This window comes from Lampetra planeri, chromosome 50, assembly GCF_965212315.1.
Source record: "Lampetra planeri chromosome 50, kcLamPlan1.2.h2, whole genome shotgun sequence".
Classification (NCBI taxonomy): Eukaryota; Metazoa; Chordata; class Hyperoartia; order Petromyzontiformes; family Petromyzontidae; genus Lampetra; species Lampetra planeri.
In genome coordinates this window covers 1,695,270-1,722,150 of record NC_136156.1, presented here as the reverse complement: position 1 = coordinate 1,722,150, position 26,881 = coordinate 1,695,270, and the positions used below count along the sequence as shown (strand labels likewise).

The following is a 26,881-nucleotide window of genomic DNA, read 5'->3' as shown; positions in this document are numbered from 1 at the left end:
TGCAAAATGTGTCATTTGCACTTGATGTTGTGCCTGCAAAATGTGCCATTTGCACTTTTTTTCCCCATCTTCCTGAACCCACTTTGGACGTAAACCATAATCTCCCGCGTGAACAAAAAGTGCGCTTCAAATAAGTGCGGCAGTGCCAAGTAAACACGCACCATGATGTTACACGCAAAAGCAAAGATGCGTTTACGTAACGAGAGCTACATGCACAGCGTGCACGGTCTCTTATCTTGCGAGAGTGCATTAAAAAAACAAATCAAGAGGACCTTTTTTCGGCTAAAGTTGTGAGAGCATAATGCATTTGTATTAAACGCGATTAAACATGATAAACCACTGAAGAATGAAAGCAGCACTCAAGATAACGGTTGCCTGGCTAAATTAACAAATAAAAACTAACAACAATAAACATCTGAATATCTAGGTGAAATGAGTTCATCGGTGATTTAGATGCAGTATATAAATGAAAAAAACTTTAATTAACATCCAGGAAATTAATCCAAAAGAACAACAACATAAAGTGTTACAGATGAGCTCAGGAAATTAGCTTCCTTGGGCCAATGCCAGGCAATAATAGCTGAGACAAAGCGAGGGATTTAATAAATGGAAAAACCTACGGTCTTCGAAACAGGGTTGGTGATCCAAGCGGCACACCAGGGTGATTTGAAGCCTAGGGGGTCTTTATTCTTGTGAGAAATGTGGCAGTTTTATCATTATATTTTTTTGAGGAGGAGGATTTGGAAGGGGGGTGCAGTGGGTTTAGAGGTTTGCCAGAGAATTGCTTTGGTCATACAGTTAATGGGACACTTTTTTTTTACAACCATCTGCGCTGCCATCGCTAACTGTGTCGGTTTTTGTAGCTTACAGTTATGCACCATAAACCAAATCATTGCTCGCCAAGGCCACCCGTCGTCCATTAACGAAGAGGGCGCATGACACGGGCCATTTGTTTGTGCGTTTATTTATTTAATTGAGCTTTTGCTTTTTGGTTCCAGTGTAATTGCCCGCGCTGCGGTCCGTTGTGCCTCCTTGCATCTGAGGCCGTGTTTTGAGATGCTGGAGATGACTGCGAAATTCCTACAGGGGGTCGTCGTCGTCGTCATCGGCAGTGACACACTTTGCTCAACGCGTTCCCAAACATGTGAAGCTCTGTAGAGTCCACTTGTAGATCGGTGCCACAGTGGAAGGTCGATTTGTGTTGAGGCCCCCCCCCCCATACCCACCCCCTCTGGGCCCGATGATAGCTTTGTCCTCACAAAGGAACTGCTACAGATTTACAACATGCAAACTGTTTCTAAATGGGTGTGAGCAATTCCAAAGTCCAGAATTTGCTGCCGGGGCCTCTCTTCTCTGAATTGTAAGGAGTTTTTGTGTCATTGCGTGTGTTATTTATATATTTGTCAATCTTTGTTCTCCCCCCACCCCCATCTCCTTATTTTTTTCTTTCAGCCACCAGACTCAGACAACATTTTGGGACCATCCCAGAATGACCGAACTCTACCAATCACTATGTGAGTCACTGCACTTATGCGCCACACTCTATCTCATAAAAAACAGCACGAGTGTATACCTCCTAGACTATGAAATGTTCTGTTTTCTATACTGTTATATACTTTTTTTCCACAAGTCTATTGTAAGACGTGGCTGACGTGTCTGGCCAATGGTTCCTATTTTGGAATGTGCTGTGGCGTAATGGTTAACACACTGCCCTTTTGATCCAGAGGTCACTGGTTCAATTCACCGGTTCAATTCACCGGTTCAATTCCATCTTCTGGCGTGGCAGTTGAAACAATGGTGGAAGTCTTTTTTTAATCCCCCCCACCCCCCGCTTCTTACCACCAAAGTTAGTCGATTGGCAGGTCGTGTGTGGGTGGGGTAAAGTGTGGGAACTCCCACCTCTACGAACACGTGTCTGTGTCGGCATGGAAGAATCGACCAATGACCCTCTAGAGTTCCCTCCAATAGAGGCCCTTGACTTGAGCAAGGAATTACAGAGCGGTCCCTTTACCTAGTTCCAGACTTGCATAAATAATACTGGGATACCTTCCTAATTTGGAGTTTGCATGTTCTCCCCAAGGTCTCGTGGATTTTTCTCCGGTCCTCCCGTTTTTCCCTCCACAGTTAGAAACATGCGTTTAGAGTATTTGACTGCTATACATTTCCACTTGATGATAAGCCACTTCATTTAACTATCATTGGTGGCCAGGTCGCTTCTGAAAAAAGCTATATATCTCAGTTGGTCTTACCTGGTAGCATGAATAATAGATCATCGTAAATGCAGTAAATCCAGAAAACAAGGCGTTTTAGGTCAAAATGGTACTGGAAAAGATTTTGGGGAAAAAAGATACATCTGCAAGCGCCGCAAATTCACGAGATCTATAACGCTGGACCAAAGCCACAACGGTGGTGGGGGATGTTGACACCCAAGCACTAACAGGGTTAAGTAAACCGCACTTACAAAGACCGTGCATCGGTGTGAATGTCTGTGGGCATACTTTGCTCTGCCCTGACTTGCAATACGGCCCGGGCTGTTTTATTTTGTGTCTCCACTGCAGCGGACCTCAACAACGTGCGATTCTCGGCCTACCGCACCGCCATGAAGCTACGGCGACTCCAGAAGGCGCTCTGCTGTGAGTTTTCCTCCACGCGCTCTCGCTTCTGCTCCCAAGAGAAGCAGTGCATCACTGCGAGTCACAACCCAGTTCGGTGCCCTTCTTTAAAGGAGGTGGGGGTTGGGGGAGGCATAAGGCACCAGTGAATGTTAAACAAACTTTAAGCAACTGTTAAATGCGAAACGGACAAGCAAGAATGCGACCTATGTTGTCCACCATGCATTCCGCTGTAGCCATCTCCCCCATTGTATACGGGTAAAGGCTGCGTGGTGCCCGTCGCCTACTTGACCCAGAGTTTAGAATGGGAGGCCGAACCTCTAGCGGACACAGCCCCCCTCCCCCGCCATCTCCCCTCCCTACCCCCACGCTACAGGGATGCTATGTTGGAGAAGAGTCTGTAGAAGGCAATATCGCAGAACTCCTTCTGACCTTTCATCCACACGAGTGGCTGCTGTGCTTCACTATACACTCCTCTACTGCAGGGTAAAGCCTCTACATTTTTTTTTATCATGCAGAGAAAAATGCTTGTGGTGCGATTTTAAATGCATTACATATTTATTTCGAGGGCTGAAATTTAGCGAAATATGAGTGCAAATTCAAATTTAATCCAGTGGTAGTTTTCTTTTGTGTGTGTGCTCTCATTGGTAACTGGGCTTAGACCATCAATTCACCACACTCGAATAGCCACCGTTTAATCACGGACGGCTGCCTGGAATAAAACACAGGATCTAAGTGGCACCAGCTCAGTGCTGTGAAGTCTTGAGCACCCAGATACCTCTCTCTCTCCATTTGCTCCTTAAAAAACAAAGTTCAGTCACAGATTATATTTGCAACGTTACAAGCAGCCTATGACTGTGTTTTTTTTTATTTTTCCCGAATGAACGTTCACAATGGCTTTGAAAGTACGAGTCAGAAGCTGAAGCCATGGGATGAAAGGCCCATGATTAAAAGTACTCTATGTCCATGGAGACAGGACAGGTGCCATTACTGAACATTTCGTTTTTTGGCAAAGGGCACAACCAAAATGAGTAGCTGGCATGTTCTTTTGCGTTGCCGTGCATTCATCATTGGGTACTCATTTCGGGCTAAGCTGACCGGAGGGAGTGGTCCTAGCTCAACACGCAGTCCAATTGAAAATTGTAAAAAAAAAAATTGGCCACCCAATGTTGGAATAGAGCCCAGAGCACCTGATTGAATAAGACATAGTTCTGGGTACGAGCCACAAGCAAAAAGTGAAAATACTTTTTTTATTTGAAAAGCCAACATTGTAGGTAATACCGTGCCACTTGGCATGTTTGGTTCCAAAGCCATTTTGTGCGGAGCGAGCCTCTCAAGAAACTAGCTTTCTGTATTTTTCTTTTCATCTCCAAACGAAGCTCGCGTTGGAGGTGCGGCGGCGCTTCAGTCGTCACGCTGACGTAAAGTGGCGGAAAATTACGTCCCGAGAAGTGATGGCCGGCAGGGCATTTGAATCAGGGTTCAACAGATGTTGCAGCGACACGATAACGGGTAACCTGCGGTTCAGCCGGCAAGGCCAGCCAAAACACAGCAGTGCATTCTCGCCGATGATATCGAGAGCGATGTCACGAGTGGCATGGCAATATCCTCAACCTCAGCTCAACAAGTAACCCCTTCTGAATAAATTTCATCACGGAGCCTGGGGCCTCTTAAAAGAGACGCCGTGACAACGAGACGGAACGACTGGCGCGTGACGCGAGAGTGACGTCGGCAGGCCAAGTGTGACCATTATCACGAGTGGGGGGCGACAGGGCGTCGTGCTGTGAGCTCCGCCGTGCTTGACTCCCCCTCTTCATGCTCGGCTGGTTCATGTCCGCAGCCTTGGCTGTCTGATATCCTCTAATAAATGTGATAAGCACATAACCTGCTTGCAATAAATAGATGTTCACACCCTGGGAATTCATTTACATTTTAAAACGGTAAAATAAAAAGCGCGTTGTAAAAAAAAAGTGTTAGTATTTGCAAGGTCACCATTGGGAACATAAAAGAAGAAAATATATATCATGAAAATTCGAAGTTGTTATTGGAATTGAAGGTTGTGATTTTAAATTAAAGTACCCTGCGTACGGATGTTTAGCAAAACAACACAGCAACAATCTTGAAAAATAAATTACAGCCTAGGGTATCCTCTACGCTATCTGTGTCCGCACCTTTTTCAACAAATTCCTCTTTTTTTTGGAACAAGGTGTGCAAATTAAAATTGCAAATGCAAACAGCAGGTGTGTGATTGCGTGTATATTGGGAGAAACTTCAATCAGCTGGGCATGCTGTGTGCAAAAAGCACTGGGACATTTTTGTCATGTATTTTACTTGGGGCGATTTTTTTTTATAGAACACAAGAGAGCTCAATGGGGTGTACATACCACCATTTGATCAATGAGAGGGCAAACAGAATGAGACAGTAAGCAAATGTAATGGCCATTCAGGATCATAAATGGAGTTATAGGATGTAAAATGCATGAGGTGGTGAGTCATTCTAGGCATTGCAATATTGAAAAAAAAAGTCCCTTGCATGACAACAGGTCCAGTTGCATGATCATTATATATTCAACTCTGACCTGCAGGCTTAGCTGATGATATAATGTAGCGGTGAAGTGGAAGCGAGAAGAGCTGACCATATTATAATGATGAAACTTACACTAGGCCTTGGCGTTTAATTAAATTAGATTTTTAGATGTAAACATTTTTTTTCCCAGCACCAAGAGCAAGGGACTTTCTTTGCTGGCAAGGCAGCTGGCTTAATGTTTCTCGGCGGGCGGGCGTTTTGACAAAGAGACATGATAAATATCCTTCACTGCGGGTGCCGTGGCATCATTATCGTGACTTAATGGCCCAGACCTCATATTTATACCCAAAAAAATGCATGGCGAATTACGCCGAATTCCACGCCCTGCAATAAAACCCGGACGGACGCAGATTTAGTGCGGGGTAACAGCTTACGCATTTTTTTTTGCCGGGGCAATAAAATAAAACCGGGGGTAGTGTGCGCGTTACCGAAAGCTGGCATCTGGAACATTTCTCCGCGACCGACATAACGCACAGATGAACGGCCACAGATGGAGCTATTAGGTGTGCGCACGGTGATGTGTGCCATTATCCGGTCGATACTTCGCAGCATCGGCTGTTCGTGGTCACTGGAGTGTGTGCGTCTTTGGAATGAGATGACCTTAATTTGAGCGTGTACCAACCTTGAAAATGCACTGCAGCACGCGAAAGACAATCGCGCTGTTCTGTCGCTGAATCTCAATGAAATTCCGTTGCGTTGCCTTTTTTTGTTCTCCTTTTTATGAATAAACAAGTTGGAATGGCCATGAAAGACAAAACAAGCTTAGAAAAATATATTATGAGGTTGTGACACCAGTGAGTGATATTACACCTTTTATCCTGGAGTACTTGCAAACATAAGTAGCCATCTGCTTTGTGTCTCCATGTACAAACAATAATATGTTTTAGTCCCATCAAGCCTTCAAATCCAATATTATAAAGTAGATTTTGTTTAACAAGCCATACTCAAGCTTGAATTTGTGTGCTGGGGGATTACCAAATGTTATTGGCAAGAGTACTCCATATAAAATATGGGACCCCGTTGGAAGATGCAATTCCACACATAGGTTCGTAATGTGTTGCCATTGAGCATTGTGGGTAAAATATAAGCAAACCTCCGCTAATGAGTTTGTGTGTGCTATCATACTTGCATTGATTATTGAAGCATCTGAAACTGTAAACTTTTTTTGTTTATAAATGTAACAACAAAAAGACCCCGCAGAGACACATGCTTCTTCAAAAGCAGACCTGCAGCAGAAGGGAGCAGACCCCTTTTTTTTTTCTTGTGCGAGCACTTGATCACCACTCGGCCGCGATTAGAAAGGTTCGCCCGCTTCAGATGTGTCGGGGATTATTTTTTCGTCGGCAGCCAGCGACGACCTCTCTTGCCTACAAAGCCGACACTTCCTGTTGTGTGTTCCTGGTTGCACGGCAGGGATCGTTTGCCATCGCGCATAGCCGGCCAGCCAATTGGCCGACCAATTGGCCGGCCTGCGGGCCAGCCCTGCAGCCTGCTTCCCATGACCCAAGGACAAAGGCAAATCGCCTTGGTCTTGATGCCCCCTGAAGAAAAAAATAGAAAATTAAAAGAGAGATTCACACGGCCATGCAGAGAGAATCTGGGCAAAGATGTATTTGCAGTAGGCCTCGGGAGTAATGATTTTATACGAGATTCATGCAATTTCTGTTAAAACGTGCGTACATCTCTTCTCGTGGCCATATGCAGGCCATAGGGTTAAAACTTGTATTTGCCAGGATTCTCCTACTTTGAAGTAGCTGTTCTGGAAAGTATGTAAGCATTCTCAGGGACATGACAAATTCTGGCTTTTGTCAATTACTTAATAATGCACCACTCAAGACAATGCATTCGCAAGAAGTTCTGTGAGATATTCTTCTTCTGTTAATATCCAAGTGTTTTGTGCCTATTGAGCCACCATGATGCAACTGAGTCTTATCTGAAAAACTTCGTGTTCAACCAGTCGTCAAACTGCCGCAGAAGTGCAGTATATGCATCCCAGCATCCAATTTTGCAAATGCCCTGCATTTTTTGCCCCTGGGAGGCAGTTTTTTCACATCAACGATGCATTGCCTTCCCAGTCCTGCCGAAATCCGTGTGTTTCTCCAGCATGGGCCAAGCCCTTTCATCACGTCCGGTCGTGAAAATAAGATGAGCAATATGTTATTCATTTATTTAAATGTGTAAGAGGAATCGCAGCTGCGGTACATCACATCGAGTGCATATCTGTCCCACTGGTGATCTGGTGTCGCAAAAAAGTACAGACTGGAATGTTTTATTTATTTTATTTCAAAATTTATTTTCGTACTTTTTGTCTCCCTATTTTCAGCGATTCTTTTTTTGAATGACAATTATAATTTTGCACGGAGGGGAAAAAAAAAACCTTGGCATATCTCATTGCGCTCTAATTAGGCAGCCTGCTTTGTAATACATTATTGTAAAACGTGTCGGTGCCGCATGGACACAAAAAAATCTCACAGATGGTGCTGTCATGGGAGCAGCGACGACTGCAAAGACAAAACTGTAGGAGGTTTCTTTCCCATTATTATCACGCGACGCAATTAAAGTTCACATTTGCTCCTTAAATTACTTCATAGATTTGGCCAGGTTATAACATTTTATGGTGTGTAGTCGGTTGGCTGAATTGGTTTTTCGGAAAGCGATAAACAGTTGTTATTTAGAGTGGTGTATTTGGTCGTAATTATGTCATGTAACAGTCAACAATTCTATTTAGCCTCCGATACGTTTTAGGTTGTTGCACCGGGTGTCATTCGGTACAATGTTCGACGATTCACTCAACATGCTTGCAAGCTTTTACAGGAACCGAATTGAGCGGCTCTCTCTCGATCGATTGCGTGGTGTTGCTGGCCGCTGCTGCTGTGTGATTTTGGTCGGACGATTTTTACTTCCGTGAAAACCTAAGCATACATCTTCGTATAGACCCCCATTAGGTCTGTAAGCTGTTTTAAAACCTGGCCGAAGTGTGAATAGCGATCGTAATCATAATAATTTACATGAAATAAAAAAAAAGCAAATGCTTACGCTCAGATTGGAGAGACAAGCCATCCACAACGAATTCAGTCAAACACACAGCTCCATTCACGTTTGTACTAAGTATCACATGTGGCCTGGTTTGTTTGTAACCCGTACAACAGCCCCATGTCAATCCAATGCTGCGAGAGGGCTTCTACTCATTGTGCCAATCACGGGCATTTGTTTGACTGCACTTCACCACGCTGTTGGTGAAGGCAGGCAGCATAGATGGGAGAACACAGAAGTACAGTAGAAAAACATATTTTCTCGCACTACCCTCTGATGCCCACTACAGAGTCGCGTAACAGCCCGTGGCAACTGTGTGTGTGCGCACGGATGGTCACCCATCCAAACACTAGGACAAGCTGCAGCTGTTTAGCTACGAAATCGAGCACAAATGTATGCCATGTATGTTGAACGTCTTTGGCACCCGTGCGTAGGCAACCGTGCTAGCCGGAGGTGCGGGAAATCAATCTGGGTGATTTGTTGGTCGTGGACGTTAAAGATGCTGTGACGTCATTCGAAAAAGAGGGCACCTGCGCCAGAGTCGCGGTCCAAATTCGGTAAACTACCCCGCAAATTATTCCATTGGGAGAGCCCACGACAATCACCGCCCCCTGTCGCAGTGCACCTGCAACACTACGTCTGTGAAACGTGGCGCCTTCACAAAAATAATAATTACATTTCATACAGGGTCATTCACGCTCATTTCATCCCCCAACGCCGCCGTACACTGATTATATTACGAGGGCCGAATCCGATTTATAGCAAATGGCAAGCAAATTAAAACCCTTAAAAAAAATGAATGAACAAATCAACAAATGGCACGAAAATAAAAGGCACAAACAACAGTAACAAAATAGTTATCACCGCAGAGAAATTCGTTCATTAAGGCAACATCCCAGACCACAATGCCAGCTTCTCACGCAAGCCAGGAAACCTTTACAGGAGGGACGGTGGAGCGCAAAAAACTTACGGCTAATTTAGGCCAATCGGTCAAATGTCCACAATGCCTTCCTCTGTAGCAGTGGTTCTTAACCTGGGGTGCACGCTGCACCCCCTGGGGATGCGAGACATGGGCAGTTTTTTTTTTAAGGCAATTCATCGAAAACACTAATTCAGCACGGGCACATAAGTACAACTACTTTAAATTTTGATTTAAAGCTTTCGTGACTGCAGGGATTCATCTTCTTGGTTCTTTTGGTAAAGTCACGTAGATACTCAGTACTACGTGACTTTACCGAAAGAACCAAGAAGATACAACTGCTTTGTTTCATCAAACCCATATTGATTAACAGCTCTATAGGAACGGCACAAAGCCCGGATGTGCTCACGAATTTTGCTCTGCTCGTTTCCCCTCACCGCAGTGGACCTCGTGAGCCTGGATGCGCTCACCAACGTGTTCGAGCAGTCGGGCCTCAAGCAGAACGACCGCCTCATGGACGTGTCGGAGGCCGTGGGCTGCCTCACCACCATTTACCAGGGCCTGGAGCGCAAGCACAGCGACCTGGTGAACCTGCCCCTCTGCGTCGACATGTGTCTCAACTGGCTGCTCAACGTCTACGACACGTAGGTGCTCCGCGACGCCGTGATCTCCGCGCCTCGCATGATTCTCGGCACAGTCTCGCCTGCTGCTACATTTAGCCCGACTCTGAAACTGCCATCCCAAGAGGCACGATTGCTCAAGCGGATGCTTCAAAACTTGTGGGTTGCACCTCCTGCATGTTTGTTCATGGTTGTCTGGTTGGTTTGTGAGGCAGTGGGGAAAGACGGCAGTCTTATTTATCAGCCAAGTTTGTGCTGCATTATTTTCCACGTGTGTGTGCGTGAGACTGTGTCAATATGCGCGGGGAAGGGGCAGTGTAGCGGTTAGCGCGCTGCGCTACGATCCATGTGACTCGAGTTCGTTTTCCGCTCAGCCTCAAATGAGTGCCGGGTGTGGTGTGTCAAGACATCGCCGCTGAAGAGACAAAGGCGGTCTGGTGTGGTGTTGACCACCCACCCGCTTGTGTATCGTGCCGGCCTTCATAGGTGCTCGCAAACAGCACTTGCCCCAACAGCCTGTCAAGGCTATATGGGGGATCTTTGCCTTTGTGCCAATATGCGAGTTTGACGTGAGGGCTTAGGCTTGTGCATGTTGTCTGGACAACCTCATTGTTATGGGACAGCCTCTCCGTTTTTTTGTTCAGAGCAGCTCAAAGCCAAGCAAGAGAGAGGCATATAAATAAATCAGTCTTCGCTTTCTTGCCATAATTTTCTGCATTGCTCGCTTGTCTAAAATTCAAGGCTTCATTTTGGCCAATGTCATTGAGACCCGGATGCTTTGCACTTGGTGCAGGAATGACCTGCCCGGGTATCTTGAGTGTTTCCAACACTGGGTAACTCCGGAGAGAAGGAGAGATTTGTACGTAACCCCGCATTGGAAGATTACACTTTATCGTTCTTGTCAATCGCCTTTAGATATTTAGATATCCTACCAAATAATTAATTGTAATTTCCCACCCCTTTTGTCAGTCCACTGCTGGATGAAGTCGTCCAGCCAGCCGTGTCGGTCTCGGGGGTTATTGTGAACTGACTTCACCACGCTGCTCAGTGCGGGTTGTGAAGGGGGTTGGGGAACCCGCCACCATTTTACCCACGCGGTGTTTACTCCTTCCCAGCGATTGCTCACAAGGGTGTCACGATGCATTGATTCATTGAATTAAATGATTACTATTTAAAGCTTTCGTGACTGCAGGGATTCATCTTCTTGGTTCTTTCGGTAAAGTCACGTCGAAGGGAAGTAATAAAATAATAAAAATAAAACATAATAAAATGAAATAATTCTCACGACGTTTCGGCTACAACGCAAGCAGCCGTCTTCTTCACCTGAGGACGGCTGCTTGCGTTGTAGCCGAAACGTCGTGAGAATTATTTCATTTTATTATGTTTTATTTTTATTATTTTATTACTTCCCTTCTACGTGACTTTACCGAAAGAACCAAGAAGATAAATGATTACTCTCACGATAAATCCATCTCTCCCAGGCGTATAAAAATGTTACATTTAAGAACCGCGTAAATGATATACGCTCCTGACATGCTCATGTTTTGCATAACAGTCGTAATAATAAGTTTTCAGTTCAATTCTTGAATCAGGCACTTATTGGATTATTCATAGTTGGTAAATCCAGCATGAGGCAAAACAAGGTATTTAAACATATCTAATGATGCATAACAATAATGGGGGGAGTTAGTGATGCAATGATTAGGGCACTGCGCTCTGAACCTGGGTACCTGAGTCCAACTCCAGGCTACAACTGCAACCAGTGGAAAGCGATTCCTAAACACGAACAACTAGTCCCCGCTCCCCTACCCACGTCTCCAACCGGCATTAACCAGCGTGGTGAAGTATGGTCGAATAACCCCCATGACTTACACGACGTTTGGAGACCTCCTCGGGTAGCGGATTGACTAAGCGCCGTCAACTATAACGACAATGATTGTGTTTATTGTTCACAGGTGTGTGTGTTGGTCTGTTTTAATCCAGTTGGTATGATGCTTGTCTATGCGTTGTGTAAAATGAGACCTTTTTTTGCCAGTATCAAAGTATGAAAAAATCTGAATAGGTTTTACCCTTTCTGGCAATCAAACAGCAGGTGTGGTCAGATGTTAAAACACCAAACAGAAATTATTCCTTGCAAACAAATGTTTCTATTTGGTGTTTGAACATCTTAACACCTGTTTTATTGCCAGAAGGCATTCTACTCCTGATTGTGTTCTATTCCTGATTGTGTTCTACTCCTAAATACGTTCTACTCCTGATTATGTTATACTCCTGATTACGTTCTACTCCTGAATATGTTGTACTCCTGAATGTGCTCTGCCCCTGATAATGTTCTACTCCTGATTGTGCTCTGCTCCTGTATTCGACTGCTGTGTTGTGCTCTCCAGGGGGCGCGGAGGCAAGATACGAGAGCTGTCCTTCAAGACAGGGCTCGTTTCCCTGTCCAACGCTCACCTCGAGGACAAATACAGATGTACGTTCACCACGGCCGTGGTCCCACTTTCAACGTTGCACTCGGAAAGAAATAAGAGGGAGTTTAAATGTCTCCTTGTCCTTACCCCCTGAATGCATTGGCACAATGCGATGCAGTTTGTGTGTTTACATAGACACAAGGAATCATATTCTTTGGGTCTTTCGGTAAAGTCACGTAGATAGGTTCAAAGAAAATAACAAAAAACTACGACGTTTCGATCGCAACACAAGCATTCGTCATCAGGAACAGGATGTACCATACATTGTATGCAGCAGTTTGGATTTACTGGACTTGCCACCGGAGTCCGTGGGTTCAATTGCATCTCCCGATGGGGTAGTTGCAGCAATGGTGACGGTTCTTTAATCCACTCTGCAGCTTAAATGGGCACAACCACAATTAGTCGATTGGCAGATCACGCGTGGTGGGGAGAAGTGTCGGTACGTCCACCTCTTCCAAGACGTCTGGACACCGTGGAAGATGAAGCCAAACACCATCTAGATCGGGATGTCCCCCTCCTGGAGGCCACTGCCACCAGCGGTGGAGTGCGCAAGTAATTGCAGGGCTGCACCTTTGACTTTTCACCTGAAATGCAGCCTGCATCTCAGGATGCCGTAGATACAAGTGCAGCGTGCATATCACCGGGACGGGAAGGGGAGGTATTTACGTTCATTTTTCACGTAAGGTGCAATTGAAATCCCATTGCAGTTAGGAGATGGTTATAGGCAGAGGAGAACAGGATCGTCTGATTACATGCCATTTCTTTAAATGCACAAATAAACAGATCCCCCATACAGCCTTAACATACGGTAGGGGCAAGTGCTGTTAGCGAGCACCTACAAAGGCCGGCACAGCACAAGAGGGGGTGGGTGGCCAACGCTACGCCCGGCCGCCTTTGTCTCCCGAGTGATGATGTTTACACATCGCACCGTGTACTCATTTGAGGCTGAGTCGACCTAGGGGAGGCCCAGGACCGGTTCAGATAATCGTCACCGGTGTTGGCCATGAGCGGGAATCGAACTCAGTTCACCAAGTTCGTAGCGCAGCGTCGCGCTAACCGCTACACCACCGCTCCCCACATTTAAATGCACACACACACATACCAGAATTCCGAGTTAACATAAATCATTAAATGCAGGAAGATGAACGCCAACGTACGACAATGCTTCCCATTTTTTTTTTTGCCAACGTGCGCCTCGTATTTTGACGTTGCTGCAATCCTGGAGGATCAGGCGATGCACTGCCATGGGTATCACGCGATTGGCCATTAATTTGAATATTCTCTCTCAAGGTCACGCTGAGCGACGGGGACTTAGTTCTTTCTATTGCACTTTTAATAAAATCGTATTTATCTGGGTCTGGCTTGGTTTCCCCTCCCGCCCGTGCCGCTTCTTCCGCCTAATCTGACCTTGGGGAGTCTCGTCTTTGCCATTCTAGAGATGCGGCCACTCGGCTGGAAGTCCTTCCCTCTGAATTATTACGCTAAGTGGAGTCTCTTTTGATCTCTCGTAGAGCTCATCATGCGAAACACGGTCCTCGATATTTAACGCGAAGCATTCACGGAGAGAGAGAGAGAGAGAAAAAAAAACACAAAACCCTTCTTTTCGAATTGTCCAACGGAGGCATTCTTGGCAGCTGTCGGGGTCAACGGGACACTCGGCGACCCCTTCATTAAAAAAATATATATTGTCCCGTTTCCTCGACCATCGAGATAATGTGTGTGCGCAACCGCATATATAATTACGCGCACATTTGCATTAATTCCTATTAATGCTCTTAAGCAGCAGGAAATCTGGAGTCCGTAAATAAATGTGCCAAATGGTCTTAATGCTCTCGTGGTTCTGAACCGCGGTGTGTTCACCACGAAAAACGCTAATCGCGTTTAATCAACATTTATTGTAATGGGTCGTGCAATAAAATGTAGCTACTAGGTTGAATCGAGAGCCGATTATTAAATAAGAAAGCTGATTATGGCGTAAATTGAAAAGGCAACAAAGAACATTAATAATTCACCTTAATGAATTTAATTAGTAGGCTAAGTACAGATACGCAGTGTGTTTGCCATGACAAGACTTAATGCATGTGGCCCACAATGCCCCTTGCTAACACATTTACATTTGTTTATTAAGGCGATTTTTGCAACGACTGCACCGGGAACATACCAATTAAAACTAGTAGTGTTTCTGCATGAATACATTACGCATCACTGAATAGGGCTGTACCTCTGGGACAGCTGTGTGGTCCAGAGATTTGTTTTTCAAGTCCCTATTTTTCCACCCACCACCGTTTTAAGTGTTGTGGAAGCCCCGTCGAATTAGTATATGCTTATTTGGAAAGGCGACATGCAATGTGCTGTTTTGGCAGATTTTAAAGATCTCCCCAGTATTGTTCGCAATAACAGGCTATTGCATTAGCTTTTCGCCTTTATACTTAAATATGCCCAGCAATTTACCGTGACATTTGTACACTGCGTGTTAAAGTAGAAAGGCGAATGTTTGTAGAACGAGGCAGTTGCAACTCAGTTGTCAAAATGACATATTGCATTTCTTTATTTTCCCAAGTGAGTATACGGAGAAAAAAAAACGTGTTGGCAATCATGAGCTTACAGCCCTCCGTCAAGCCACTGCCGCATGAAGGCCTTCCCCACGCCGTGTGTCGGTCGCGGGGGGTTGCTTGACCATACTTCACCTAACGTTGGTCAGTGGGGGTTGGTGAAGGGTGCGGTATGGCCAGGACCAATTCGGGTGTCGCCTGCTGCCGATGTTAGCCATTTCCAGGAATCCAAGTCATGTCGCCAGGTTAATAGCGCGGGGCAACTCATCACTGCACCGCCGCTTTCTCCCCCCATCCCCGGCACAGCATTTCAGAGCGTGCATTGTACATGCACCACCACTTCTACATGTCCAGCGGTAAAACTGCTTCAGTGGCATTAAGCCAAGTGGAAAATCGCTCACGGTAAGATAACGTGTGGGTAACCACCGACCTCTTTCAAACAATTCAGCCAGCATGGAAGAGCATGGTCCAATAGATACCACACCGTAGCCAGAAGGACCTTTCTCTTTGCATTGGCATAAGCATTGTGTATGTGTGTGTGCAGGGCACAACTTATTCCCGTATGTCCCAGCATTTGCTTGACCATGGCCAGCAAGTCAGTGGTCACAAGGACCTCTGTCCTGAGAGTGGTATAAGCATTGTCTGTCCGTCTGTCTGTGTGTGTGTGCGCATTTGCGGGGAGCGGTAGTGTCGCGGTTAGCACGCTGCACTACGAAGCCGAAGACCCGAGTTCGATTCCCGCTCACCGCCAACACCAGTAACGGTTATCTGAACCGGTCGTGGACCTCCCCCAGGTCGACTCGGACTCAAATAAGTACCCGGTGCGACGTGTAAACATCGCCACCGGGGATGGCCACCCACCACTCCTCGTGTGCCATGTCGGCCATCATAGGTGCTCGCTGACGGCACTTTACCCAACAGTCTGTTAAGGCTCTACGGGGGGAGGGGGGGGATCTTTGTTTTTGTGTACAAGCCCTTACACGTGCGTTAACCTTCTTCCTCCTCCTCTTCCTCCAATGCCCACCCTGCGCAATCCCTCCCGCCGTGCGACCGTGGGGCTCGCAGTCCTGTTCAAGCAGGTGGCGAGCGTGGCGGGCCTCTGTGACCAGCGGCGCCTGGGCCTCATGCTGCACGACGCCGTGCAGATCCCGCGGCAGCTCGGCGAGGTCGCCTCGTTCGGGGGCAGCAACATTGAGCCCAGCGTGCGCAGCTGCTTCCAGTTCGTGAGTCCGCACGCTCGCGCACAAGCCGGTGGTTGACGCTGAAGGTGGTTGAGGCTAAAAGTCATGCCCAAGCGCTGAGTTCAAGTCCAGGTTAGGAAATCCGACTGTGACTAAAACCGGCTTCTCGAAATTTAAGGGTCTAACATCGTTTGAGACGAGGCTCAAAAGAATTTAAACCACAATACTGGTGGTCAAAATGCAAACAAAAAACACACAAGGGGAAAAACCCTATTATTATATTTTGGTACTGGCAAAGGAGGTCTAATGATGTAGACGCTTACCCCGAGCCCTCATTACTTTGATAGTGGCATTGTCTTTGAGCTGTACGCCTTTTGGCGTCCTATGGTCTCGCACCAATTGAGACTAGGCTCAAAAGAAAGCCGTCTCTGGTGTGGACCAATCATTTTCAAGGACAATGCATATAATATCAGATTATGTTTTGTTTTGCATTCTGACCACAAGCATTGTGGTTAATGCAGACATGATTCCTTGTTAAATGGTTTCAGTTTGGTGTTTCAAAATTTTAACACCTGTTTTGTTGCCAGAAAAAAGGGGAAAAAACCTATTATCAACAATAACACTCGGCAACAACACTGCGTTATTTTTAATCTGTGATGTTTCAGGCAATGGTCTTTCTTCATAGCACATCTGATGTGGAGAAACGCCGCCGTATCAAACTTGAATAGTCACTCACATTAACATATTTCGAAACTGAAGATTACATTTTTTTTTATTGCCATGAGGATGAAAAATCTCGCAGCTTGCATAAAAAAACATGTTTGCCCCCTAGTGAGGATACGATTCCTGTTACAGGGACCTCATAAGTGGTTACGTGATAGCGTCTTGTTTTCTTATACGACATGATGCACTGCATGCTGTGAGAGTTCCATTTTAAAATGAATTTGTTAAATAGACATGATGCCGAGAGCACAATTGGAATAGCACTCGGTGCAGAAAGTACCGCAACGCAAAGTTAATGTTGTCTCCGAATGTGTTGTTTTCAATTGAAATGGATTCTCACGTGAAATGTAAATCTATTTTTTTCCGCTTTGGTAACTGTGGAAAGAGAGATAGTGGTTATAAACGTATAATCGTTGTTCATGTGCAGTTAAGTTTATTCAGCTGATAAGAATGTCCTTGTTAATAATGATTGAGGTGTGGTGTGGTGTTTTTCTGCCGGTCCTTCCAACACCACTGCCCACACATTCTCTTGCGGAACAGCCTAGCACATGTGACAAATCGTCAGACATCATGCCAAACTTGCTATGTTATTAAACACCTTATGCGCCGTCTTCCCCAACAGCCTGCGAGAGCAAAGTGTGTAACTGAACGAATCGGCCCAACTAAACGTTGTGTAGGTTCCCTCCGTTGTGCCATACAGCTCTCTGATGTTGCGTTATCGGGCTGCACTACGTGCTTCTGTGTTTCTGCACGACGTGTTTCTCTCGGTGTGTCGTCCGACCTTTCGCTCCGTGAGGCTCCCCTCCGCGAAGCTTCCCTCTCAACCTGGAATTAAACGTCGGACGTCTTGCGAAACAACCTGGCGTGGTGGCGCATAGCAGCGGACATCGTACCGAACAGTAGCCGCGGCACAACTCACAAACCCGCCGGAGAGATTTTTTAAAATAACTTTTCTGTCTCTGCTAATCCGCGCTCCGGTGGGGGGGATTGCCATTCTCGAGACGGAAGATAATGCGCGTGCGGTGCGTGCATGTGCACGCTTAATATGCCATTCTCTCCGAGGATTTCGGCCGCTGCTCGTATGCGTGCCACTCTGTGCGGAACGTGAGGTTTTCATCGCGAGCTGAGCCCGAGCTTAGTCTGCGGTGCGGCAGGCGGCTAAATCTCTTGCCGCCCGCGCCGAAATAAACCTGGCTGCAGGCCGTGCTCCGGCACATCTAAAGCGCCCCCCCCTCTCGCATAGTCGTCGTTGTGACGAGCGTCGTTACGAGCGCGCGGCGCCGCGTGTGCCCCCCCCCCCCCGCCTGGGCCCCGTGACAGGCTAACGGGCGGCCCGAGATCGAGGCGACCATGTTCCTGGAGTGGATGCGGATGGAGCCACAGTCCATGGTGTGGCTGCCTGTGCTGCACCGGGTGGCCGCCTCGGAGACCGCCAAGCACCAGGCCAAGTGCAACATCTGCAAGGAGTGTCCCATCGTTGGCTTCCGGTAAATCAGTGGGTGCCCACCCCTCCCCCGCCACCCACCACCCCCCCCGAACTTCTGGAAATCCTTTCTCTGGCAGCGCTGCCTATTCCCATCCTCTGCATGCTTTCACATCTATCCCTCTAAGCTTCCCTCATGTTAACCCCCCCCCCACTCATGCCTTGAGGCCACCTCAATAAACTTTCTTTCTCTGCTCCTCGTGGCGGTTTTTGCTCTTAGAAATTTCTGGTGAAAGCTCGAGCAGAATGCACGTGATAAACAAAGCAGATTATGTTTAGTATTTAAAGTGCGTGGAAACTTTGTTTAACATTATCACGTGAAGGAAAGTACGTTGGCTTGGGCAGCACACGTCGCTAGACCTGTGGTCGAAACTAACGGGAAGATATTTGTATATGTTAAACTTTTTTTGCACCCTCCTTAGCCAACCGCGCTAGAGTCGTTGAGAGATAAAATTAGAAACCGAAAGCTAGCTTCTTGAGAGGCTCACCTTGCGTAAAATGGCTTTGGAATCAAACGTGATAAGTGGCACGGTATGACCTGTATGTATGTTGAACTTCTATTGCACTGTACGGAGCTAACCGTGCTAATCTGAGGTGCTGGTGAAGGATAAACAAACACAAAAATCAGTTCTAAATAAACGAATTTTTACTCTTGATGTAAAAGTGCATCGCTCCAGCGGCTTCCTCATATCGGAAGGAAGGGCATTCCAGACGGCCGCCGAAGCGCATCTGAAAGCGCCGCGCGATGCAGTGGCCGTCTTTGTTCGATGGCGAGCCCAAAGCCGCTGCTGCGAGAATGACCGGAGTTGCAGCCAAAGAGAGGGAACGCACCTGATTGGAGATTGTGCTCGCGATGAAATTAGCCGTGAATGATAGGTCGATGATGATGGGATTGTTGCATCGCCAGACCGTGAGATATGTGGCGACGGCTTCGAGAGGCCTTCATCCAGCAGTGGATAGACGATGGCTGACAATGATGATGACAGTTACGTATAGAAAGTTTTTTTTACGAATAGCGGTTAATTCTCTCCGCAGGAGAAGCTAAAAATAGTGAAAGAGAGCGATTGAAAAGAGGACAAGATTGGTTGGGGCAAGAATCGGAATCGGAGTCTTTATTTAGCGTTTAGACTGGAGGAATCCGATGAGCTAGGAAGCTCTTTTCCACAGACGTCCAGTAAGTCGCGATGCCGGCGAGGTGTGGAGGCAGCGGTACCGTGTGTCAGTCTTCTCGGTCGACGGTAGTCTACACCGGTGGGTGCCGTGGCAGGCACCATCATGCAGAAACCTCCGAGGGTTAGAACCGTATGGTCCTCGTCGCTGGTACTTACGGCCGCACACGGCGGGCAGTGGAGGGAAGGAAAACATTTAAGGAGGGAAGGTAGGAAGGCTCAAGAGGTGTGAGGCAGGGGAGACTGGGATAGAGACGGGCAGATGGGGGGGGGGGGGGTGCAGATACGAATGAGAACAACTAAAACGGAGCACTGCGCATTCATTTCTGAAAGCAGATGTCAATCACCGCATTTTCGTGCGATCCCTTGAAGCACCACAGCAACCAAATTGCATTATTTATTTTCTTTCATTATGCGCTGATGCAGCAAAGTTCCTGAAACGATCAAAATTAAGTTTGCATTTGTGCTGAAATTGGAATCTTTCAAGACAATATTACCCACGGCATCTTACTGACAAGGCCGCATGCCAATAAAAATGTCCCATTTATTATGATTATGCTGATATTTTAAAAGTATATTCAGTTATAATACACTTTTATGGATATATAATCGTACGTGATAGGATTTGAGTTAGTGTGTGTTTGTACAAGGCAGCATGGGCCGCGGGAGTGTAGCGGCGTGTGCGCTGCGCTACGAACCCGGCGACCAGAGGAAAATTCCCACTCACGGCCAACACCTCAACCGGTCCTGCACATCGCCTAGGTTCACTCAGCCTCAAATGAGTACCTGGTGCGGTGTGTGAAAACATCGCCACCAGGGAGACAAAGAAGGGCGGGCGTAGTGCTGGCCACCCACCCCGTCGTGTGCCGTGCCGGCCTTCTTGGGCGCTCGCAAACAGCACTTGCCCCAAACTTCTGTTGAGGCTATACGGGACACCTTTGTATGTTGCACGAGGCAGCATTTGGTCATTGCACAGTTCCCTAAACGTGGCGGCAGAAAAGCAGATGTGATGGGTCATTTTGTCCGGCTGTGGGCTCGTTAGGAAAAAAGAGAAACCACTGACCCATCTGCCTACCTCATGACGTTTTTTTTATTGATGCTGCACTTAAATCACTATCCTCTTTGGAGTATAAAAATTAAACATTTAGAGGATGGGGTTTGTTTTTTGTCTCTTAAACGATTTACATTTTATTGGAATCAAACTGTGTACACTCACCAAGGTCACGCGGGGGGCTCTTACTCTATTTAATATATTAAGCCTGAACACCCATTGTCAGTCAGAGGTGACGGTGCACATACGGTGGCGTGCAAGCCGTGCATCACCGCGCGCGTGCTGTGGATGTTATTTTTTCCTGCATGGCAGGTATCGGAGCCTGAAGCATTTCAATTACGACGTGTGCCAAAGCTGCTTCTTCTCCGGCCGGACAGCCAAGGGCCACAAGCTCAGCTACCCGATGGTGGAATATTGCACGCCGGTCAGTTCTCACAGCCCACTCGACTCCATCGCTGCGGCTGCACATTTTCTCGATTGTGATGCACGTGTTCTTTTTCACCTTTATTTTTTCACTCTTCGTTGGATACCAAAGTTCGGGGTGTATCTTATAATGGGTTGGTGACACAAAGGTTTACTCAAATACAGCGGGAAGGCACAATGCTCATCATGCCTTGCATGTATGTATGCTGAGCTTTCGCACTGTACGTAGCCAACTGTGCTAATCGGAGATATGGGGGAAGAACCGCAAACTAAACACACAAAAAATCAGTTCTAAAGAAATTACTTTTCAATATGGATTTAAAAGTGCCACAGAAGCGCATGTCATGTGATCAACACATTGCGTGCACAATGTTCTTAGCCTTGTCCAGACCACCAACTCAAAAGAGCGAATCCTCTGAGACAGCGATGCGTTTGCAGCCAGCATGCATTCTCCGGTTGTGACAGCGTTTCTCAACGCTTGCAGAATGCGTTGAATGTGAAATGATCCAGTTGGTGTGAGTGTGTTGACCAGATTTTGTCTAACTTTATTGACACCCGGGCACAAATGTTGGTTGCATCTTACTTTAGAGAGCATGGTCCAGAGAAAATACGGCGTTTCAAATGTGCAGAATCTATGGCTGGTCGGTGACGCTCCTGATTACAAGAGTTCCTTTGTGAGTGGAGGTAGCGAGGAATCGTAGGGTGCTCAGCCCTGTGATTTCGGTTCGAACTCGCGGCTATGATCTGCTTTGTTAAAGCTGCCAGTAATGATGGCTTGTGTGTGGTGGGAGAGCAAAGCCGTGGGGCGTTTCACTCCCAGACTTGGTTCGATATTAAATTGGCTCCATTTAAATTACCCTCGATTATACTTTGCACAAATAGGGGCCAATAATAAAATGAAGCTGCTACATGTTGCGCGAAATTATCACGGAGCTTTGTATCCAAATAGCATTTGGATGTCATATTTTCTCTTGCTGCAGACACAACTGCTGTGTGCGCACTCGCAAGGTGATTGAACGTCTCTTTGAAAAAGAGATGAAATTACGAGCATGTACTTTACACCTTACTTTAGATGTAATTGGTTTCCTAAAATGCACTACAAATTGGTTTTATTTTTCCTCATATTCTTCCCTGCCTTTTAGATACGCCAGCTGAAGTTGACATTCAATCAGAACTCCCAACAATCGAGGGCTAGATAAAACAAATTAGCCTGCTGATATGAGAGGAAGTGTATTTTTTTTTATATCGAGTCTCAATTTACCGATCTTTAAAATGTACTTCATTCTATCTTTGAAATGTTCCGTGCTTTATAAGCATACGAGCTTTCCTACCCGGCTTCACCCGGGACTTGGATTCACCACGCCCGGCCACCTTTGTCTCCCCAGTGGCTATGTTCACACACCACACCAGTTACTGGTTTGAGGCTGATTCGACCTAGGGGAGGCCCAGGAGCGGTTCAAATAATCGTCACCGGTGGTGGCCGTGAGCGGGAATCGAACTCGGATCGCCGGGTTTATAGCGCGGCGCGCTAACCACTACACTACAATGCGTTACGCTTCCACATGCGCGGGTCACATGACAGATTTAACGTCACAGCTCACTTGCCGTGCAAAAAATATATGCATTATTGAGCTCCCACCCAAAAATAGTCTATTTTTATAATGTTTGCATGGTGTACAGTCTGGAAAGTACCCACATGGCAAATTTCCAGTTTGTTTCATGTCGGGAAGTAGGCTAAACATTTTGAACAGACACATATTCACAACTTTGCCTTTTATATATATGGAGATCTAAAACATTAAATCAGTTATTTTGCAAGTTAAACGTTACGTAAAAGCTTGCTTAATTCAGTCGAAGGCTATTTGCAGTGGTATACAAAGCTGCATTTTTTGTGTGCTCGAAAAGGCGACAGACTGTCCACGCTCAAGTATGGCTATTCAATGCTTTGTGCAAACATGATTAATTTATTTCGGAAAAACACGATTTAATCATATGGAAATAAATGCAGACGCGGTGATAGCTACGCGGTGAGTTGTGCTTCAGGGATGCTACAGAAGTCCAAGACCGTGATTCTCTGGCTCCGTCGAGTTCAGAAGCGCTTTCTCTCGTGATTTTCCTCAGGCTTCAATAAGCATCCAGAATGTAGGGGTTTATTATTGTGATGAAATATTCAGAACACAAACATACCATGGCAACACTGGCCCCAGCAGTGAGGCGAATGATGTATCGTTGTGCTGCAATGCTGAGTGTCGACGGTGTGAATAGTTAAAGATAAAATGTGTGCATCTTATTTGGTATCTCCGTTGCTTGAATAACGACATCTCACTAATGAGGGGTGTTTTAACTCGGGTGCAGCGAAGCGGGTGGTCTCAGCCTGGTCACCAATGACTGCGCAGATATCCATCATGTGAAATTCGGTATTGCATATAATTTGTCTAAATTTCCAGCTGTGAGAATTAAAAATATACATTTTATTGTCCTGCGACGAACATTATCCCGAGTAACAGAGCACGCGGGATGATGCTTTTCTTTCTCTCGTGTGCATGAGGGGTTTCTCAAAGAGATTTTACAACGGGCCGTCCATAAATGACGTCACGCACCTAGGGGGGGGGGGTCAGACATTTGTGACGATGTGTGACGAGGTGGGGGGGAGGTTTCAGAAATGTAACGTCACATCAAAATGCGCAACTTTAAATAAATATAGACAACACGTTCTACTTAATTAAATAGACTTTTTAATCAATGTTTTCTCCTACAACATCAGAGTGCAGCGCCACATTAAATACGCACTACAATGACAATCGTTTAAAGCGATTTGAAGCATGACAATAGTTTAAAGCGATTTGACGCCGTGTGACGAAGAGGGGGGGGGTCAAAAATCGTCAAAAATCGCGTGACGTCATTTATGGACGGCCCCCAAGTACTTCTGTGATACCTCCTTCCACGGACAGGGAAGGGAGGGGGGGTTGTTGCGGGGAGGGCAGTGGGGTGAAACTGTTGTGCGAGACTTTCCGAATCGATTCTTTGTCTCTTTGTGATGTGACACCAAAAGCACAATCAGGATAAAACTTCAGGAATATTTTTTACAAATAACCACGGATGTAATGATTTTCCTCCCTTCACAATTCAAGCGGTCACGATTCTAGTAGAGGAGCCATTCTTTTTTGTTGTTTACTTCGTGGTGAATGTGACGGAACTGATGGGGGTGGGGGGAGAAATCGCGCAAACCCGTCACGTGCAACATCCGCAAATCGAACGTCATTGGTCGATGAAAATCTGTGCATCGTGATTAAGTCCTGTTTCCTCATCCGCATCTCTCGCGAGACATTCACAACGAAAAAAACCGAAACTCTCTCAAGGGCCCCGTGCACCGATCCTCCTCTCACTCTCGCTCGCATATTTTTTATTTCCTCCCCCCCCCCACCCGCAGACCACCTCCGGCGAGGACATTCGGGACTTTGCTAAGGTGCTGAAAAACAAGTTCAAGTCCAAGAAGTATTTTGAGAAGCACCCACGGATAGGCTACCTGCCCGTGCAGACGGTGTTGGAGGGAGACGACCTTGAAACGTGAGCCCCGCGTGCGCCTCTTGTCTCCTGCACTTCGTTAAACAGCTTTTCCCCCCCAATGTGACCTTATCTTTAGCCCTCTACCATCCACTTTGTATGGCTGTCAAACCCAACTATACTTGAAATTCACACTTTACCTAGACGCAATTCAGAGTAATCAGTTCCTACTTGTGAAATCCCTACTGGAAGTGATATTTTTTCCTTCCCGATGTTTTTTTTGGTTTGTTTGTGTCTGCCGCGTGATACAGCAGACGGGGCATTGAAATGTATCGAGATGTTAATGTGATATAATTCGTTCGGTCGCAAATTGCTTAATTAATTTAAATTTCCAATTATCGCATTTTTTATGGACTTACCGTTGAGCATGTGGTATACAATTTGTCAGGTCATTCTCTGGGGATGTCATATTTAGTGGCTCATACATACAGTATTACCACGCACATAATCATGCCACCATAATGTCGCATTTTAGTCATGTTGCATCGGGAATTGTTTTCCGTCAAACTAATGCAACAAATTAGTCGGCGAAAGGCTACGGAAAGAGCACCGCAAGCGTATGGAAAAGCTGAATTTTTGTTTGTATTGTTGGTTTCAACTTCTACGGCTCGGGCCCAATGAACACCTTGCGAATGAAGTATCCTACAACCGCATCGCCTTGCGCGCAGCCAATCTCATCGGAGCTCGCAAGCTTAGCAGGTCCGGAGCCTGGTTAGCACCCGTTTGCGAGACCACACAACGGGGCTTGCCACGTGCTGCGGGCGTGGGGCTAGGTGGTGGCCAGGAGATGGTAGTGCCGAGTGTCACCCCCTCCCATTCGTAGTTTTTTTTTTCTCTGGGTACACCGGTTTATTCCCACAATGGAATTTTCCCAATGGAAATGGCAATAGGTCCAAAATTCAAGGCCCCACTATGAAAAAAAGAATCTTAAGACAATAATGAGGCTTCTTTTTCTGGGTAAATAATCGAGAGTTATTATTTTTGTGTTGGATCACTACAGATTGCTATTGCCTAAGCTTAATTATCGGTACAACGCACAGGTGGGCGAGTACCTTTCTGCATCTGAAGAATCTACTGACCTGTAGGTGGAAGAGGGCATGGGGAAAAATATGGCTCGGTGGATGAATTGTGAGTGGAGGCATATGTCAGGTGAAGGTGAGCTGAAAGACACGAGCTCTATTTAATTGGTCTGTTTGCTTAAAGCCTGGGCTGTGGATTGACCACGGTGAGCTGTGACAATAGGAGTTAGCACCTTGAGCTCCGGAGTGATGAGGTGCTGCTGGGTTACGTGAATACAGATATAGAGACATCCCTTCAAAAATATAAAACACCTTCTCGTGGGACTAATTTAAATAATGCGAATAGTGGTAATGCCATATGCTGTACGCGAAATGTGCACCCATGCATTGAGGTGCATTACGCATAACGCAAAAAAATACGCATCCATTTTGCCACACGACACCTGTCCTGACCGCTTCCCGGTTCTCTCTAAGTTTTAATTTTTACCCCTCTTCTGTCCTCTCCTTTCACCCTGACGTTTTATTTTTCAGTCCGGTCACTGTCATCCGTTTGGTGCCCGTTGCGCTTGCGTGAGTACGCGGGTGTGGTGGTGGCGTGGTCGTGTCTTCTGCGTGCCCTGCACCGCCGCTAACTCTTTAACTCTTCCCCGTAAACGCCGCCGAACGGTGCAAGGATTTTGCCGCGTCGTCACGTCACTACCGATGCCCTCTTTGCTTTACTGCTTCATTCCGTTTTCTGTTTCCCTAACACCTCGTACACCCCACATCTTAATTTTAGCGTGTCTTTTTTTGTCGCTGTTTGTTTTTAACCACTTTAACACGGGTGGGCCATTTCCAGCAGGTTTCGCGTTGGGGACATTATTACTCGTGTCGCATGCTTCCAACTACCACCATCGCAGCCGTCACCAACGCTCCATCGAGCCGGGCATCGATTATCCGGTCCGGGATTTATGTTGCGCACACGCAATTTAATTTGTTTTAACGCACGGGCGCTGTTTTAGAAGAAGAGAAAAAAAAGGGGGATCCTCAACATGAGCATGATAAGGAACCGCCCGTGGCGTACCTGATTGGGGGGTGCCAGTGCAGTGTAAAACCTGGACTGGGTGACGACTCCTGTGCCAAACGTGGAGCCGTGCGGGCGACCGTGTAAACCTTTGCACAGCTTTAGAGCTTGTAACGAGACGGAGCTTCCACTGCACAAGGTTGTGTGGGTGGGGGGGGGGGGAGGGCCCCCCCTTCCGAGACGACGCCTCGCCTCTGTTTTTATCGCGCGCACGTTTGCGTGCTTCGCTCGAGGCCGGTTTCAACGCGCGGGGATCTGCTCCTCTCCCCCCACCGCCCCCCTTCTCCGTACTTTGTCTCCTTCTCCCACCAGGCCGTCTCCATCTCCGCAGCTCTCGAACGAAGACACCCATGCCCGCATCGAGCACCTGGCCAGCAGGTGAGTGCCTGGTCCCCTGGTTTACACAGACGG

The 26,881-nt window shown here is 46.7% G+C and overlaps 1 protein-coding gene across 9 annotated transcripts in view; it reads left to right on the top strand.

The window, feature by feature from the left end:
- LOC144734286 (dystrophin-like) overlaps positions 1-26,881 on the top strand; it is a 636,663-nt gene that overhangs the window by 583,708 nt on the left and 26,074 nt on the right. For 7 of the 9 annotated variants that reach the window (XM_078616432.1, XM_078616429.1, XM_078616431.1 and 4 more), the window contains 10 exons: positions 1,453-1,514; positions 2,559-2,633; positions 9,594-9,795; positions 12,159-12,244; positions 15,860-16,017; positions 18,019-18,185; positions 20,714-20,825; positions 24,255-24,391; positions 25,939-25,977; positions 26,783-26,848. In XM_078616432.1, coding sequence (XP_078472558.1) covers positions 1,453-1,514; positions 2,559-2,633; positions 9,594-9,795; positions 12,159-12,244; positions 15,860-16,017; positions 18,019-18,185; positions 20,714-20,825; positions 24,255-24,391; positions 25,939-25,977; positions 26,783-26,848 — 1,104 coding nt within the window. The remainder of the gene's footprint in view (positions 1-1,452; positions 1,515-2,558; positions 2,634-9,593; positions 9,796-12,158; positions 12,245-15,859; positions 16,018-18,018; positions 18,186-20,713; positions 20,826-24,254; positions 24,392-25,938; positions 25,978-26,782; positions 26,849-26,881) is intronic. The other 2 variants (XM_078616430.1, XM_078616437.1) reach the window with 1 other exon arrangement.